Source organism: Lynx canadensis, chromosome E3 (genome assembly GCF_007474595.2).
Source record: "Lynx canadensis isolate LIC74 chromosome E3, mLynCan4.pri.v2, whole genome shotgun sequence".
Taxonomy (NCBI): Eukaryota; Metazoa; Chordata; class Mammalia; order Carnivora; family Felidae; genus Lynx; species Lynx canadensis.
In genome coordinates, this window is record NC_044318.1 from 37,014,421 (window position 1) to 37,032,774 (window position 18,354).

At 58.9% G+C, this 18,354-nt stretch overlaps 1 protein-coding gene across 1 annotated transcript; it reads left to right on the forward strand.

Moving 5' to 3' along the window:
- Positions 1-11,008: 11,008 nt before the first annotated feature.
- On the forward strand, positions 11,009-14,541 carry ACTB (actin beta). The gene is made up of 6 exons (XM_030301662.1): positions 11,009-11,116; positions 11,840-11,968; positions 12,162-12,401; positions 12,846-13,284; positions 13,374-13,555; positions 13,725-14,541. The coding sequence occupies exons 2-6, from the start codon at positions 11,846-11,848 to the stop codon at positions 13,866-13,868; spliced, it is 1,128 nt and encodes a 375-aa protein (XP_030157522.1). The 5' UTR covers positions 11,009-11,116; positions 11,840-11,845; the 3' UTR covers positions 13,869-14,541.
- Positions 14,542-18,354: the final 3,813 nt, after the last annotated feature.

The window sequence follows — 18,354 nt, forward strand, 5'->3', positions numbered from 1 at the left end:
ACACCCCCTCTGGTTCCATCCTCTGGCACTCCCCCCTATTTTCATTTTTTTAATGTTTGTATATTTTTGAGAGAGAGAGAGAGAGAGAGAGAGGCAGAGCGTGAGTGGGGGAGGGGCAGAGAGAGAGGGAGACACAGAATCTGAAGCAGGCTCCAGGCTCTGAGCTGTCAGCCCAAAGCCCGATGTGGGGCTCAAACTCACAGACTGGAGGTGAAGCCAGACGCTCAACTGACTGAGCCCCACCAGGCACCCCTCACCCCTATTCTGACAGTGAGATTGAGACCCTTCCAGGTAAAGTGACTTGCCCAGGGTCATGGAGAAGGAAGACATGCCCATCTCACCATCTTTCCCTAACTGAGTGTGACCTTGGGCATGTCCCCTCAACTCCTCTGAGCCTCACCAGGGTTTGGGGAACCATCAAGGCGTCTGCCTCCAGGAGCATCTGATGGGGAGTGAGGAGGACAGGGCCGGCGGCCAGGGGCTCAGCTAGAGCATCTGGTTGTGAAGGCACAGTCGTCCCAACTAGGGGCTCATCACCTCACTTCATCCAGGGGAGTACCTCTTCGGGGGGAGCACCTATTCCCGGGAGCACCTCTTCCAGGTGAGCACGGCCTCGCACACCCCTGAGGGAGCTGTGCATCCTGTAGGCAGACCCCCGACCTCGACTGTGAGCTTCCGTACCAGCAACTATGAAACAGTTAATGATGGCTGCCCTGCCCGTGGGGACGAAACAAAGATGTAGAGCGTCAGAAAAGTCAAAGAGCATCAGAGACACACGGGTCACCATTGTCATTCCTATCGTTACAATTGTGCCTATAACCTCAGCATGGCTACACTTGATCTTAGCTAAAAGGCCAAGAAGCGATAACTCTGGTATTTCTAGTACAAACTATGTAGAACTTTCTGCTGAAGCATCAGGTTTGGCCCTGCCCCTCTCCTGCTCCTACACCCTCTGTAGCCGCCCATCATGCTTTCAGGACAAAGTCCCGGCGCCCAAGTTTAGGCTCCTGCTCTGAAGCATGCCTGCCCCGGTCGCTGCACGTTGCGGGTGTCCGTGATCTCCAGCTTAGGAAGCTTTTTCCCACCTCCTGGCTGAGTTCCAAGGCCACACGTTCTGGCTGTGTGGCCCCTGCCGCTTGCTTTCCTTCTCCTTGCCGGGACTGGGGCGGATGAGGCCAGCTCGAGGGAGAGGAAGCATAGAGGCCCTGCAGCTGTCACCTGGGAGGCCCGGTTCAGGTTCTAGTTCCCCAGTTTCCAACAAGTTCTTTGGCGGGTCTCCCGGGGCACCCCCCCGCCCCCGCCCCGCCAGGGCTGGGCCCTACAGCGTGGCCGGTCTTTGTGTTTGTGGGTCACCCAACCCCCAGGAGAGCCTGTCTCTTGCCTTTGTGGGCTCCCGAATCCAAACTTAACCCAGGTATGTGAGCTTAGGTGCCGTCCATGGCCACCTCAGTTTCCCCATCTGTACAACGGAACCTGAATTCAAGGCCCAGTACGTTTCTCCCAAGGGGTAAGAACTGACAGCCCGCTCTGACCTCCTGTCCCCCAAGTCGTGTCCTGGGAGGAACAGGGCATAGAGAGGAAGGCGGTGCTAACGTGGGTTCCCCCCACCTCATGCCCAGCCTAACCGCACCCGCTTCAACTGGGCTCTTTCTCAGTTGGGAGCCTCCATGTGCTCTACTGGGTGTCGGCCAGAAGGGATCTCCCCACTGAGGTTTCTACAGACTCAGTTTCCAAAGTGCCGGCCACATGGGAGGCTTCCAGTCCCCCCAACGTACCCTTGTATCAAGACCTCCCCAGATTGTCTCCTACTCAGACTTCAAGGCCCAGCCACAAAGACCTCTCCGCCAGACAGCCTTGCCAGACTCACCTCCAGGTCAGCCCCTCACACATTCAGGATGTCAGACGGTGGTCTCCCCTGGGGATCCCTGGAGAACAAGGCTGGAGTCTGACTTTTGACTGTTGTCAGAGGCTGGGTGAGTCAGCTACAGCCCGGAGACCTGAGGACTTCCTGTGACACCCCCCCTCCGGCCCCACATCCTCTGGAAGGTGTGAGCCCTAAGGTGGCCCAGCCCCTCCTCCCTAAGCCTATTCCTCATCAGCTTTGGCAGTCCTGGGACATCACGCCTGCCAGGGCTGTGCCCACACCCTCCTGGGACAGGATGCTCACACCCTCAAGAGACAACACATCCAGTCCTCTGTCCCTTCTGGAGACAACTGGGTCCCTCCCTTCCTCCCTTCCTTCCTTCTTTCCTTCCTTCCTTCCATCTGCAGACGGAAACTGAAAACTTCGCTAACCACACACCATGAACTTAGAATCCTGCAGTGACCGAAACAGACCTGGTCCCTGCCTTTGGAGCCTGGAAGGAGAAAGTAAACCTGTCATCGCACAGATGCACTGAATCGTCCGTGGTGATGAGCATGACAAAGAAATGTAGGAGGTGCAGGAGCCCTGCCCTTGCCTAGAGATCAGGGAGGACTTCCTAGAAGAGGTGATCTTTACACTGAGCCTTAAAGGATAAGCAGGGGCACCTGGGTGGCTCAATGGGTTAAGCATCCAACTCTTAACTTTGGCTCAGGCCATAATCTCACGGGTTGTGAGTTCAAGCCCTATGTCGGGCTCTTCACTGACAGTGCAGAGCCTGCTTGGGATTCTCCCTCTCTCCCTTTCTCTGCCCCTCTCCCACTCATGCTGTGTCTCTCTCAAAATAAATAAACTTTTAGGGGCGCCTGGGTGGCGCAGTCGGTTAAGCGTCCGACTTCAGCCAGGTCACGATCTTGCGGTCCGTGAGTTCGAGCCCCGCGTCAGGCTCTGGGCAGATGGCTCAGAGCCCGGAGCCTGTTTCCGATTCTGTGTCTCCCTCTCTCTCTGCCCCTCCCCCGTTCATGCTCTGTCTCTCTCTGTCCCGAAAATAAATAAACGTCAAAATAAATAAACTTTTAAAAAAAGGATAAGCAGAATTTAAAGAGGCAACAAGAGGGGGCAGGAGGAGAAGGGTCCATGACAGACAGAACATCACGTGCAAAGGCCCCGAGGCAGGCAGGAGTTTAGTGCTCCGAGTGCCCGGAGTGTGAGATGAAGCTGGCAGGGGTGAGCCGTCTTAGGAAAGCGCCCACATTCTTAGTGGACACCTGCATGAATTGCCACAAACCGAATACCCGGCCCGGCACCCAGATCTAGAGACATTTGCGACTCCCAGAAGCTCCCTCGGGCCCTTTTCAGTCACTAGTTCCCCAGAGGGCAAGCCAGCCTCCTGACTTCAGCACAGATTCACACCCCTGTGCTTAAACTCTGCGAACACCAAATCACACGGAATCTACTCTTGCTTGGGTCTGGCTTCTTTTGTTCATCAGGACGTTCTGGAGGTTTCCGGTGTTGAGCAGGACAGGAGTTTACGCCAGTGCGGGAGTGCACCACACCTTGTTTTCCTGTGCCACTGCCGATGTACATTTGGGACTTTGACAAATGTACGTTATGTGCATACACATCACATGTGAGTCTGTAGGGACGTGTCCGCAGGTGTCTTTTGCTGGACACGTGACCTCGTTTTTCGTGGATAAGTACCTAGGAGAGGAATCGCCGGGTGATATTTTAAGCACATTCTCAAAGTTTCCCAAAGCGGTTGTCGAAATCCCAGCGCGGACTGAGGGCGGCTCGTCCCCAGGAACCCCTGGATTGCCGGTCCTTCTCATGTCCCCCGTTGGGGGTAGGAGGCTGCGTCTCCGTGTGGTTTTAATTTGCATTTCCCGTCGACCCATGATGTTAAGCATCTTTTTTTTTTCAATTTTTTAACACTTATTTATTTTTGAGAGAGAGAGACAGAGCATGAGCGGGGGAGGGGCAGAGAGAGAAGGAGAGACACACAATGTGAAGCAGGCTCCAGGCTCTGAGCTGTTAGCACAGAGCCCAGCCGGGGGCTCTGAACCCTGATATCTTGACTTGAGCCAAAGTCAAGTGCTTAACACACGGAACCACCCAGGCGCCCTGAGCATGTTTTTGTATCTTTGCTGGTGATTTGGAGATTTGGCTGGCTTCTTGTTTCAAGTTCTTTAGGGTCTTTTGCTCACTCCCCCATCCCCTTCCCTCTCCCCTCCTTGCCCGAAGGCCATGCCAGTATTCTCTGGTGGAAAAACAATCCAAAAGGACATCAAGGAGAAGGTGGTAGTCCCCAGCTTCCTCCTCCCCACCACCCAGCCCTCCAGGGTCCTGCTCTGTGTGTGACAAGCCTAGGGACCAGGGAGAGACCTGGATTTGTCTTGTGGGCTGACATGGGGACACACACACACACACACACACACACACACACACATATGCAGGGCAGGGGGCAGGGTGAAGGGTCTTTCCCAGCAATTCCCTCCCTCACCTCCCCGGAGCTGGCCCAGCAGGGAGAGAACCAAGGGAGGGCTGGCGGCCCCTCCCCTGCCTGGAGCCCTCAAACCTGGGAAGAAGAGGTGTTACGGCCTTCATGCCACAGAGACACAATATGCCCGGCCCAAGGTCACCATGGTGTGGCCACCCTGTACTCACTCTGGGCAGGCCCAGCGTTTCTGTTCCCTCCCTGCAGCTCTGCGACTATGCATGTGATGAGAGCAACTTGCCCAAGGCCACCGACACACAACTGACTTAGCCAGGTCGATAGGAGCACTGGACACTTGTCACTGTTTCTTTTTTGTTTCTTTTTATTTATTTCTTTTTGATTTTTTAATATTTATTTATTTTTGAGAGAGAGACAGAGAACGGAGAGAGTACGAGCAAGGGAGGGGCAGACACACACACACACACACACACACACACACACACACACAGAATCCGAAGCAGGCTCCAGGCTCTGAGCTGTCAGCACAGAGCCCGACACGGGGTTTGAACTCACGAAACGTTAGATCACGACCTGAATCCAAACCAAGTGTTGGATGCCCAACTGACTGAGCCACCCAGGTGCCCCAGAGCTGTCATCCCTCTTAGCCAAGGGGAGCAGGGTCCTGTAGCCTTCACAACAGACCCGCTTAGCCCTCCCAGCGGCACACAAAGTGCACACCTCCAGCCTTCCAGGCCTGGGCTCTGGCTTGCCACATACACTGTGTGACGCTGGGCCAGCCTCTGTCCGTCTTTGGGCCTTGGTTTCTCTTTTGTTAAGGAGCTGGGTGGTGGCCGGCTTCAAGGATGTCCATGACAAGCTGCTGAAAGGCCCACCCAGACAATGCCACCCACATGTGGTCTTGCGGACCCTGGGCCCAGAGATGCTGAGTCACTTTCCAAGGGCATCCGATGGGTGAGCGACAGAACACGATCTTACTTACCGCAAAGCCTGAAAGTGTTTCCAAGAAGGAAAGACTGGGGTCCCCAGAAGACACTGTGCTGAGCCGGCCATTCTGCGGGGCCTCATGGAGCAGGGAGGAGGCTGCACTCCTTCCTGGGGTTCCCCACCTGCTCTGGGCTCTTTTCACTCCGGCTATGGGGCTATGGTAACAAGGCACCATCACTGCGCATTCTGGGTCACCGCTGTGGGCACATCTGTGTGTCACCCCCTCCACTGTCATCCCCAACGCCAGGGGTCTCAGCAGTCGCGTTGACTTAATGAGATAGCCCAAGTGATACCCTAGTGACCCGGGAAACGAGGGGACTGGGAGCCCTGGCCGCTGTTCCTGGCCCCCAACGGAGGCCACTCTGCGGGGGAAACCCCTTCTCTGCCTGAGCCATCAAAACGCAAGCCCGAGACCTATGCCTCTTCTCTGGGCTAGCTCAGGACCAATCTCACCGTGTCAGGACTGCGTCCCCAGGGGACAGTGCAGGCCAGGGGGTCCCCTGGGTCCCCAGCAGCTGGCACAGGGCCAGGCACCGGGAGACATCAGGAAGCCCAGACACAGAGCCGGCTCAGGTTGCTGGCGAGCCCAGCAGCAGCCGAGATTTCTGGCTGGGCAGGGCCTAGTTACGCAGCTACGTGGCCATGACTGATCAGGTTTCCCCTTGGATGGGCCCCAGGCCCCGAGGCTGGAGAAGCGGCGACAGCTGGGGAGTGCCCCACGTGGAGCCCCGTGTTGTACCCCACGGCCAGGCAGGGTGGCTGAGCACAGCCTTAGAGCCTGGCTGGCTTTACCACTGCCCACCGGCGGTGTGGCGGTCCGGCAGCAGTGTGCTTTTAACTGCAGAGCCAAGTCTTGTGGTCGCTGGCCTCAGTGTGCTAGTCTGAGAAATGGGGAGATTCCGGCTCAGCCGGCAGGGGAGAGGCGAGATTTCTGTGTGGTGCCGCTCTGGTCAGAGCAGGCCTTCAGGGACTCTCATGGACTGGGGAGGCCGGGCCTGGCTCTGAGGTGAGTGTGCCTGGCCTCTGAGTCAGCGGCCCCGCCCACCCACACTTTCCAGCACCTCCTTCCCCCTTCTCCGTTCCCCTTTCACTTCCTTGGGCCCTCCAGGAGGGTCGGCCTTCCCTCCTTCCCTCCCTCCCCGCCCCCAGCTCCTCAGCCATTCTAGCACCCCCAGGGCCCCACAGGAGAGTAGCAGGGAGAAGTCTACCCGGCCAGGAAGGGGTTGAGCCCCAACACTGACCACACCCCTGGGTGCTGGGGCCCAGGGCCCAGGACCGCAGACCCCAGCACACTGACTGCTCCGGACGCCCTGGGTGCCAGATGCCCCTTGCCTCCTGTCCCTGTGACTCCCGCTGGGTGTGTTGCCCACCCCCCAGGGTATCCGAAGGCTGCCTGCCTTGGTCTCTAGGTGGCTTTGGGCGGATCAGCTCCCTCTCCAGGCACGTGGGCCTCAAGACCCTCCCAGGACAACTGCGGGGGACGTGGGAACGCCCCAGTCTCCCCACCCTCCCCAGTTTGCCTGGAAGGGTCTGTGGCTCCCACGGGCCGGCTCCCTGTCAACACTCAGGGTCTGTGTGGGTCGCCTGGGTTTCTCATCTGTGGGATGGGGACAGCAAGCCTTCCCAGCAGCGGGTCAGGTCGGGGGCAAGAAGAAGGGCCTTGGCTGGTGCGTGTAGTGGGGGAGTCCAGGGAACCTCGCCTTCTGTTTCTGCAAATTCAGTCAAGTGAGCAAGGCTGGGAACTTCCCAGGAGGGCCTGGCCTTTGTCTTTGTCGGGTGTCGTGCGCCCTGGGGCACAGGAAGAGAGGCGGTGATTTTTAAGGATTTTTTAAAACTCTCCCAAGAAGTGTCAGAAGTTCCCAGCGGCTCCAGGGCGGGGATCCCCCTTGGGGGGGGGGGCGGGATGATTGTCGGGGAGCAGGGATAGCCCTGAGCAGGCTGAGGCCCTAGGAGACTCTGGCTAGAGGCCAGGCCTGGGTGGGGACCAAGGCCCTGGCTGCTGCCCAGGAGAATACACAGGGCCCAGCCCAGCCCTCCTGTCTCCTGATGGGAGCCCCATCAGCTGGCGGCTCACCTGGGGGGGAGGGGAGGCGCGGCGAGGGCGTGCTCCTTGACTGCCCTTTAAGAAGCTCCCCCCTCCCTGAGGAGACCTGCTGCTTTCCTTCGTAGGTGGCAGAGGGAGCGTGTTCTCTTTGGCTCTCTCGTTTGAGGTCTGTCTCAGGGATCACACCTGCTTGATTCAGGGTGTTGCTCAAAACAGTGCCTGGTGCTGTTCCACTCTGGAAGAGGGCCTGGCCGGTTGGTGCTGGTGCATTGGAGGCAAGAGCACTGTGATGCAGGAGGTTTGGCTCCTGGCTGTGCCCTAGCTGTGTGATCCCTGGCTGGGTTGTTTCTTTCCCCTGAGCAGGAAAGCTACGGTTGATAGGGTAGAGGAAGGAGGCAATCGTGGCAGGCTTCCTGGAGGGGGCATCCCAAAGAGCTGGCCCTGAGGCATAGGAAAAGTCGGGCAGGAGGCACACGAAACCCAAGCCCAGTCCCTCAGGAATCCCAAGGTCCACAATCTCCTTTTGAGACTACCCTAGGAGCAGGGGAGGAGGGCAGGGGAAAGGGGCAGCAGGACAGGGGCCTCAGGACCAATTGTTATGTGACCAAAGGCTGGTGGCTGTCCTCTTTGGGCCCTAGGAGATAAACACCCAGGAGGAGGTAGAATCCAAGAATTCAGACCTTGGAACAGCCTTTGGACCCAGTCCCTGGGGACACTCCACAGGACAATCTACCAGGGAGGGGCAGCGTGAGGCTCCCCAGGGGCCCTGCACCTAGTGTCCTTCATGCTGGACTGCAGTCCCGCCTCAGTTTCCTCATCTGTAGAAAGGATGTGTGTTTGCTAGAGTGTCCCATGCCCTCATCCACCAGTTCGCCCTCACTGATCACCTTCTGGGCCCAGTGTCTCCACTCTCCCAGAGCCGAAGTCCATAAGCCACACATCCCTCCTCAGCTACACATTGCTTTCTTCCTCTGAGAAGTGGGCGTTGGGGTCCTCACCTGGCGGCATGGCCATTTCTCTAGAGAGGGCCAGGGAGCGGTCCTTTAGGAGGGCTGTAAATGTCCCCTGCTGGGACGCCTTGCCAGGTGGGGGAACCACAAGAGAGGAAAAAAAAAAAAAAAAAAAAGCACCAGAAAGCAGGTGACGTCCCCATTGGCTGAGCCAGGTTAAGGCTCGGGGACCGTGCAGCCGTCAGTGACAGCTCTGAAAACTCCCTGCAAGGACAAAGTTCCCAAGCGAAGAACCTGTTCACTTCCTCTCCGGCAGGTCTCCTCCCCCTTCCTCCTGCCCGCTCCACTTCCTCTTTTTCTCCTCCCCTCCCCCTAGGCTTGTGGCCCAGCCCCCCTCTCAACCCTCCATCTTCTTCCCAGGGTCCTTCGGGAAGGCTAAGAATACTCCAGCAGTGGCCCTGGGGAGGGTCTGGCCGGAAGAGGTGGGTGCCAGGGCTCACGGTCTGTGGAGGAGGCCGAGTGCAGTGGTCTTAAGTGGGAGGGACAGTGTAGGTTGCAGATGCTAAAGGGCTCCCCCATAGAGGGGAGACGGGCCTTCTGCGATGGGCCTTGAAGGACGTGTAGGAGAGCATCAGGAAATGGCTGCTGCAGACACGGGGCGGGGAGCGTTTCGGTCCCAGGTCAGGTTGGGCTGGTGTTCCTGCCCCGTGGCCCACCCCTGGTGGAGAGGAGGTGAGGTGACAGCACAGGCCCTGCTTATGGAGAAGGCCTGCTCTTTGCCCCACGTAGCTGCCGGAAACCACCCTAGAGTTGCCCATCCCTTGCCCTGTCGCCCCAGTCCCAGCCTGCCCAGCACCCCTCGGGGCTCGGCGAATGGCCACAAGCGGCCCTCACCAACAGGCAGAAAGAGCGTTGCTCCCCAGCCCCTGAAACGCAGGCCTGGCAGGCCCCAAGGCAACTGGCTGGCCAGATGCCCACGACTGAGAGATACGAGGCCGGGGACAGGGCAGTCCCCGGGAGGCCGGGAGTGGACTGGCTGGGAACATCCCCCAAGCCCGGAGCGGTGATAGGGGAGCCAGTCCCCGCGGCAGTTCTCTGGGGATGCGGGGGCACAGCTCTGAGCCCGATGGTTCTGCTGCATGCTGGGTACTGGTCACCCTTCCTACTGGCCGTGGCCTCCACGACTTCCAAAGTGCCCTGCCACCAGCCACCTATAGTGGGCAGGACTAGGCCACCTCTTCTCTGGCCACAGATTCCACATCCATATATGGACGAATGGTTCACTGGTTTCAGCACAGGATTCAGGACCACCTACTGTGTGCGCCCTAGGGTGCCCAGAGAGAGAGACCAGTGGCTACAGGCTAGCACCCCTGCCCAGACCACCGTTCCCATTTTCCGTGTGAAAAGTCAGCTTCCCGTCACCACCTCCAAGGAGGTACGCGGTCCTCTGGGCTGAGCCAGATGCCACTCTGGGGTCCCGTGGGCGCTGGCTCCGTCTGCCACACGCTGATCATTGTTGGCCACCATCTGGGTACAGGCTCTGCCTGCCCAGACTGGCTGCTCTCGGAGCAGGGAACCATCCAGAACACTCTGGGCACCCAGGTCTTGCCCAGTGTTTGGTGGAGGGACCTGGGGCAGGAAAAGGTGACACGAACAGGGTCTTGTCTGGGGGCAGCTGGTCCTCACCTACTGTCCCTACCACCCCGCCCCCCCTCAAACTAACTCATCTTTGGGGGCATTAAGGGTCCCTCCCCAGTGCTCAACAGCCTCCAGATGGTCCAGGACAGCAGTTCAGCTGCGGCTACACATGACACACAGACGATGGATGGTGGGCCCCAGGCCCCAGAGCCGTGCCGGGCACCCCTGCCTGCCTTCGCCAGCAGCTGCCTGGGTCACAGGCTAACGGCTCCGGCCTGGCCTTGGCTGGGTGTGACCAGGCAGCTCTTAGAAGCAGCCTGGCTCCATGGGAACAGTGTCTCTGCTCTACAGAGCCCACCTCCGTCCAGGCCTGTGGCAGGGGAGGCTTGGAGCCCTCTTCACGGGGAACTTCCAGCCCCTGGCTCTTGCTGCCTGTCCTGTTTCTGAGGCCTGGTCGAGTGAGTGGCCACAAGCCCGCTGACTCCCCCACGCCATACCTACTCCTCAGCCCAGGTCTCTGAGTAGTAATGTCCCTAACTCAGCATGCTGAGCACCCCCAGCCAGAGCCCCCACTCCCTCACCCCAATCCAGGCTTTCTAGGCAGCTGAGTTAATGTTGACCAATTCTACCCCTGCAACTGCTCTTTAAGCATGCACCCACAGCAACCAGGGACCCTCGCATCCGTGCTGACCCTTGCCCACCGGGGCGCTCACTGCTCATGTGACATCCACACCCGGAGGGTCCCGGGGTGGGGGACACGCGGGGCGGACCAGGCACTGCCCAGAGGGGCGGCGGCCCATGGGCCCAGCACCCAAGTGCGGCCAACGCCAAAACTCTCTCCCTCCTCCTCTTCCTCAATCTCGCTCTCGCTCTCTCCCAGCCCGGCTCGTTCTCTCTCTCTCCCTCTTTTTTTTTTTTTTTTTTTTTTTTTTTTTGCAAAAGGAGGGGAGTGGGGGTAAAAAAATGCTGCACTGTGCGGCGAGGCCGGTGAGTGAGCGGCGCGGGGCCAATCAGCGCACGCCGTTCCGAAAGTTGCCTTTTATGGCTCGAGCTGCCGCGGCGCCGCCCTATAAAACCCGGCGACGCGACGCACAGCCACAGCCGAGACCGCGTCCACTCCGCGAGCACAGGCCCCTCGCCCTCGCCGCTCCTCCGTCGCCGCCGCCGGTTTACACCGCTCTCAGGTAAGGCCCCGGGCCGGCCGGGAGCACGGCGGCCCCGCGCCTCTTCCTTCTCGGGGTGGAAGAGCCCCTCGGCCACCGGCCTCGCTCCGGGAGAGCCGCCGGGCGCGGGCAGTGGGGCTCTCGCGCCCCTCGATCGGGCCGGGGCTGCGCTCACGTCGCGCGCCCCCGGGGTGCTTGCGGCCCAGGCCAGGGCGGCCGCGGGTCTTTGTCCGGCAGCGGGCGGTTTGCTTGCTCTGGCGGCACGGTGGGTGGGTGGGCGCGGCGGGTCCGCCGGCAGGGTGGGGGCTGGGGACATGGCTGCGCGTGCGCGTGCGCGCTCGGGGCCCGGAGCCGCGGCCAGGGTGAGGGCGGCGCGGCCGGCCGGAAGGGGTGGGGTCGCCGCGGCGCTAGAGCGCCTGCGCGCACTTCCTCCCCGCGCCGCCGGCTCCCGCGGGCGTGGCCGCCGCGCGCCTGGCCGGCCGGCGTTTTTTAAACGGGGCGGAGGCGGAGCTTGCCCCGGGTGTGGGGAGGGGGCGGGGGCCTGGCTTCCTGCCGCGCGCCGCGGGGCCGCCTCCAACCAGCGTTTGCCTTTTATGGTAATAACGCTGCCGGCCGAGCTGCCTTTGTCCCCGTTGTGGGCGCGCACCGGCGCCCCCTGGCGGCTCGAGGCCGAGGCGCGCCGGAAGTGGGCAGGGCGGGGGCGGCCCCACCCGACCCCCGACTCAGGCGAGGCTCTTCCCGCAGTTCGCCATGGATGATGATATTGCTGCGCTCGTGGTCGACAACGGCTCCGGCATGTGCAAGGCCGGCTTCGCAGGCGACGATGCCCCACGGGCCGTCTTCCCTTCCATCGTGGGGCGCCCCCGGCACCAGGTAGGGCTCCAGCCTGGGCTTTTGACTTGGGGAGGGGGTGGGGCCTCCACTCCCGGGAACAGGCGCTACCAGGCACGAGGGCCCCTTCGCAGGGGAGGCCCTGCCCTGTCCTTGGTTCTCCGGGGGGGGGGGGCGGTGTTGGGGGGGGGGCGATGGCCCCGGGCTCGGGCTGACCTCTCCTCTCGCTCCGTAGGGCGTGATGGTGGGTATGGGCCAGAAGGACTCCTACGTGGGCGATGAGGCCCAGAGCAAGAGGGGCATCCTGACCCTGAAGTACCCCATCGAGCACGGTATTGTCACCAACTGGGACGACATGGAGAAGATCTGGCATCACACTTTCTACAATGAGCTGCGTGTGGCCCCCGAGGAGCACCCAGTGCTGCTGACCGAGGCCCCCCTGAACCCCAAGGCCAACCGTGAGAAGATGACCCAGGTCAGTGGCCCGCTGGCCTTTCGTGGGCGGCCACCCCCGTCCTTCCTTGCTCTTCTGTGCCCTTTCTCACTTGTTCTTTCTTCTGCCGTTCTCCTAGGACTTTCTTCTCTGACCTGAGTCTCCTTTGGAACTCTGCAGGTTCTATTTGCTTTTTCCCAGATGGAATCTTTTTCTGGTGTTTGCCTTTCTGATTAGGTGTTTGAGGCTATAAAACGCTGTGGGTGTAGGTACTAACACTGGCTCGCGAGACAAAGCCAATGAGGCTGGTTGTCAAGCGGCCTTGGAGTGTGTATTTTAGTAGGTGCACAGTAGGTCTGAAGTGAATCCCCATCCCGGGATCCCCAGCACATTTAGCTGTGTTTTTGCACTTTTCTGCATGTCCCCAGTCTGGCCTGGCTGCCTCTGGTGGTTTGCCGAGCGTGACAGGGGCTCCTCTCCTTACAGATCATGTTCGAGACCTTCAACACCCCGGCCATGTACGTGGCCATCCAGGCCGTGCTGTCCCTGTACGCCTCTGGCCGCACCACCGGCATCGTGATGGACTCCGGGGACGGGGTCACCCACACTGTGCCCATCTACGAGGGGTACGCCCTGCCCCACGCCATCCTGCGTCTGGACCTGGCTGGCCGGGACCTGACGGACTACCTCATGAAGATCCTCACGGAGCGCGGCTACAGCTTCACCACCACCGCCGAGCGGGAAATTGTGCGTGACATCAAGGAGAAGCTCTGCTACGTGGCCTTGGACTTCGAGCAGGAGATGGCCACCGCCGCGTCCTCGTCCTCCCTGGAGAAGAGCTACGAGCTGCCCGACGGGCAGGTGATCACCATCGGCAACGAGCGGTTCCGCTGCCCCGAGGCGCTCTTCCAGCCTTCCTTCCTGGGTAAGTGAGCCGGCCGTCCTGGCCCTCCCGCAGAGGGGTCCCCCTCGTGGCCACCCCGGAAGCTAAGTCTGGCTTCGCTTTCCTCTCAGGCATGGAATCCTGTGGTATCCACGAAACTACCTTCAACTCCATCATGAAGTGCGACGTCGACATCCGCAAGGACCTCTACGCCAACACGGTGCTGTCTGGGGGGACCACCATGTACCCCGGCATCGCCGACCGGATGCAGAAGGAGATCACCGCCCTGGCGCCCAGCACGATGAAGATCAAGGTGGGTGCTGGCCCGGCCTGAGCTGGCCTGGGCGCGTGGCGTGGCGTGGCGGGGCGGGGCGGGGCGGGGCGGGGCGGGGCGGGGCGGGGCGGGGCGGGCCGGGGGGCGGGCTCTCCCGGCCGCGCCCCCTCCACCTGCGGGGCTGCTGACCGCCGCCCTCTCTCTCCAGATCATCGCCCCCCCCGAGCGCAAGTACTCCGTGTGGATCGGCGGCTCCATCCTGGCCTCGCTGTCCACCTTCCAGCAGATGTGGATCAGCAAGCAGGAGTACGACGAGTCCGGCCCCTCCATCGTCCACCGCAAATGCTTCTAGGCGGACTGTTACTTCAGTTGCGTTACGCCCTTTCTTGACAAACCTAACTTGCGCAGAAAACAGATGAGATTGGCATGGCTTTGTTTGTTTTTCGGTTTTGTTTTTTTGGTTTTTTTTTTTAATTTTTTTTGGTTTTGGATTTTGTTTTTTGGTTTTGTTTTTTTTTGTTTGTTTTTTTTTTTGGCGCTTGACTCAGGATTTAAAAACTGGAACGGCGAAGGTGACAGCAGCTGGTTGGAGCGAGCACCCCCACAGTTCTACGGTGTGGCCGAGGACCTTGACTGTACATTGTTCTTTTTTTTTTTTAATAGTCATTCCAAATACCGTGAGATGCATTGTTACAGGAAGTCCCTTGCCTTCCCAAAAGCCACCCCATTTCTCCCTGAGGAGAAGGGCCAGTCCTCGCCCAAGTCCACGCAGGCGAGGGTGATGACGTTGCTTTGGTGTAAATTATGTGGTCCAAATTTTTTTTAATCTTCGCCTTAATACTTGTTCTTTTTGTTTTATTTCGAATGGTCTGCCATCGTGGTCCCCCTTTTTTGTCCCCCCCCCCCCAATTTCAGATGTATGAAGGCTTTTGGTCTCCCTGGGAGTGGGGTTGAGGCACAGGCAGCCAGGGCTTCCCTGTACACTGACTTGAGACCAGATCAATAAAGTGCACACCTTAAAGAGAGAAGATGTGGCTTCTTGGGTATTGGGGAGAAGGGTGGGGCAGCGGGGACCAAGCCTTGCCTACCACAAAGGGAGGGGGGTTCGAGGTGCATCTAACCCTGACATCGAATAGTCTTGGGGTGGGATATGGGTAGGAGGGAGTTAGATCCTGGCCTGGCCCTCTAGCTATCCACCATGTACCCCTATTTCTCAGAGTTCTGAGGTCCAGATGCTTCAGGGAAGAGAGGGGTCTTGGACTGTGTGGAAGAGGAGGACAGTGGTCCATGGAGCCTCCATTCAGTGGAGGGTTCTTTGGAGAGGGCCCCCTGAACTTGGTGTCCTTTGGAAGAGTGGGCTCCTAGGCAGCACAATTCTTTGTCTTCAACCTTGGCCTTCCTGAGGGGCCTGGGACACTGAGGGTGGGGCTTGGGGTTCCACCTTTACTGCCAGCTTACCTGGACCGGTATTTCGGACACAACCAAAGATATTTTGTAGGATTCTGCAGGGCAGCTCCGTGGTTGGGGGAGGGCATGTCAGCTTGGCCGAGAATGGCCCAGTTCCTCTGGGGGAGAGCTCTGGATTCTGCCTCGTGCCTTCCTGAGCACTCCGGGCCCAGTTTTCTTCAAGCTCAGGCTTGACCTAGTTCTCCCGAGACCCTGCAGGGGCAGGGTCTGCCTGGCACTGGAGGTCAGCTTGGTAATGGAGTGCTCCAAGTGAAAGCCAAGGGCCAGCCTCGCTTCCCTCAGCTCCAAGCTGCCACTGGGAGGGAGAGTGGGTGGGGACCTTCATGCAGGATGCCGCTTGGCTTTTGTATCTCTAGAGACTGAGTGCCCCCAAGTCTATCCAGATTTGAGGCCTTGAGGGGGCCCTGCCCTTGCAGGAATCCCGGCTCCCTCCAGCACAAGGCCCCACCCTTGTGGGGCGCCGGTGCCCATGGCCCTTGGGGATGTGGTGACCCACTGCCTCCCATCTTAGGAGGAGCAGAGACCTTCCGGTGGGCAGGACGTGCCCAGAGTCCCACGGAACTGGGGCGGGTTTGGAGGTAATTCCACTCTACGTGCAAGGTGACTCTTGGTTAGTGGGAAGGAGACTCTTCTAAGACCTGATGGCTTCCAACACCCAACAGGAGCTCGTGACTGATCCCCCAGCTCACCTCTGCAAGGTTTCCTAGTTCTGTACATAACATGCCACGGGGCGGGGGGCGGGGTGGCGTGGGCTCCAGAAGCAGTCTTGTTCCCTCCGGGCTCCTGGGCTACCTCCGACCTGTATGCAGCTGCCTGCAGGAGGTGGGACAGCAAAGTGCCCAGGATGTTTCTGTCTTAGAGGCCCGGGCAGCGGGCTTTGACATGCATGAAGTCCCCCTCCCACTGACCGCCCCCCAGGTCAGTTCCAGCTCTTCTGGTCCCATTCAGTGGCGACGATGAGCCCTGGGCCCTGCCCTGCAAGTTTCCACCTTGGACCACTTATTTCATGCCATAAGCATCTATTAAGTGCCCACTGTATGCTGGCCTGCCTTTCTTTCTTGCCTTCCTCCTTCCTTCCTCTGTCCAGCCACTGTTTGTGCCAGGCAGGGTGCCAGGGGCTGGGGACCAGTGGAGAACAAACCAGATGTGCTTCCTGCCCGCATGAGGCACCCGGTGTAAGGGGGAAACCTGATATTAGGCCAACAAATAAGGTACGATTACTGGTTGTGACAAGGAGGAGAAAAAGCAGAGGCTCCATGTGAGGAAGGAGGCAGGACCGCAGGGGCACACGCTTTTGTTCACACCGACTGGCGGATGGTGTCACGGGTGCTCACACACATCAAAACCCTGCAAATGGTACCTCGGTAAAACTGGCAAAAAGAAACTAAGAAATACAGATTTAAAAAGGAGGAAAAAGCACTTATCATTTTGTCTCTCTTTTAAAAAAATGTTTATTTTTGAGAGAGAGAGAGATAGCAAGCGGGGGGAAGGAAGAGACAGAGTGAGACAGAGAATCGGAAGCAAGCTCCTTACTATCAGTGTGGGGCCGGACACTGGGCTTGAACCCATGAACCGTGAGACCGTGCCCCGAGCCGAAATCAAGAGTCAAGAGTCGGATGCTTAACCTGACTGAGCGACCCAGGTGCCTCTGTTTTGTCTCTTTTGAACAAAAAGAAAAATAAAGGATCTGGGGCCCCTGAGTGACTCAGTCGGTTAAGTGTCTGACTCCTGATTTCGGCTCAGGTCGTGGTCCCAGCGTCATGGGATTTAGCCCCTTGTCCGGCTCCATGCTGGGCAAGGAGTCTGCTTAAGATTCTCTCTCTCTCTCTCTCTCTCTCTCTCTCTCTGCCCCCCATACTCTGCTTACGCATTCTCTCCCTAATAAATAAAATAAAATAAAATAAAATTCACAAAAAGAGCACCTGGATGGCTTAGCTGGTTGAGCATCTGACTCTTGGTTTCAGCCCAGGTCATGGTCTCCCAGTTTGTCGGTTTGAACCCAGTCTTGGGCTCCGCACTGTTAACAAGGAGCCTGCTTGGGATTCTCCGTCTCCCTCTCTCTCAGTCCCTCCCCTGCTGGTGCTCTCTGTCTCTCTCTCAAAATAAAAATAAATAGAAAAAAGGAAATAAAGGATCATAGAGCCGTCTGACGGGGTAGTGGGGAGCTGTCCTCTGGAGCAGGAGACTTCCCAGGGGAGAGGGCCCTCTGACATGCCTGAGGCAGAGTCAGCTGGGCAGACGCAGGTGTGGGCTTGCATGTCACAGACAGAGGCATGGATTGACCAGAAACAGAGTCCAAGTGAATGGAGTCACAACCCCAAGGCAGAATGGGAAGGTGGTGGGGCCATATGTCTTATCTAAGGGGCTTTGAAAGTCACATCACCATCCACATGCCTGAGAAATGGGAATATCGAGAGCACCTGGAGTGGGTTGTGAGCAGGTGCCCCGTGAATCTTTTCCTTTCAAACATCTGACCTTGAAAATCCTTTACGCCCTAGGCCTTCCTTCCTAGGCCGCAGCTGGCCATCGGCCTCCGGGCTTGGAGCACACCCTTCCCAGCGGAAAGCCCAAGCCGGGCCAGTCCGTGAGAGGGCGCTCTTCGTTGCTTCCTGTCTTCCTCTCTGCGTCCATTATGAATCTGAGGCCAAGAGGACAGCGGCTGGCTGGCCCAGGGACACCGACCTTACGTGAGGAAGCTGGAGTTTGACCCTGACGCCTCTGAAGCCTGGCAGATCGGCGGGCCGGACACCTCGAGGCTCACACCAACATGACGGTCTCTGCTGCACGACAGTCCTGCCTGAATAGAACTGCGCCCCACTAGGCCACTCGGGGAGGAGGGGGGTTGTGCTAAGTACAGGGGTTCAGCCCCTCCCCCTCATCCTGGTGGTGAGGACGCAGGGAAACCTCATGGTCACACTGTTGGAGGCAGTCATTTTCCTTGTGGGGAAACTGGGGCTCGCAGGGTAACACAGCTCTCTGAGGGTTTGAATACATGCCGTGGCCTGGAGTCACCCCAGGGACATGGCGGCTGGAACCTCCCAGAACCCGCTGCCGAGTGGTTGATGCCTCATTCACTCGATCACTCATCAGACGACTTACATGTGAGCGGCGTGCAGTGCTCAGTGCTGGGGGACATTGCCCACTGCCCTTGTCCTCAAGGAGCTTAAGGGCTTGTCCCAAGGGGGCCACTAGCCATAAGCGGCCGTTTAAATTTAAGAATGCTGGGGCAGGGGCGCCTGGGTGGCTCAGTCTGTTGAGTGTCTCTTTTCCTTCCTTTCTTTCTTTTACTTAAAGTAGGCTCCACACCCAACATGGGGCTTGAACTCACGACCCAGAGATTAAGAGTTGTGTGCTCTACTGACTGAGCCAGC

What these genes read in the sequence shown, in the direction of transcription:
- ACTB (XM_030301662.1), top strand. Translation starts at nt 11,846, where the DNA reads ATGGATGATGATATTGCTGCGCTCGTGGTCGACAACGGCTCCGGCATG. An exon ending in ACCGTGAGAAGATGACCCAG is followed by an intron (nt 12,402 to 12,845) that starts GTCAGTGGCCCG and finishes CTCTCCTTACAG; the next exon opens with ATCATGTTCGAGACCTTCAA. An exon ending in CTTCCAGCCTTCCTTCCTGG is followed by an intron (nt 13,285 to 13,373) that starts GTAAGTGAGCCG and finishes CTTTCCTCTCAG; the next exon opens with GCATGGAATCCTGTGGTATC.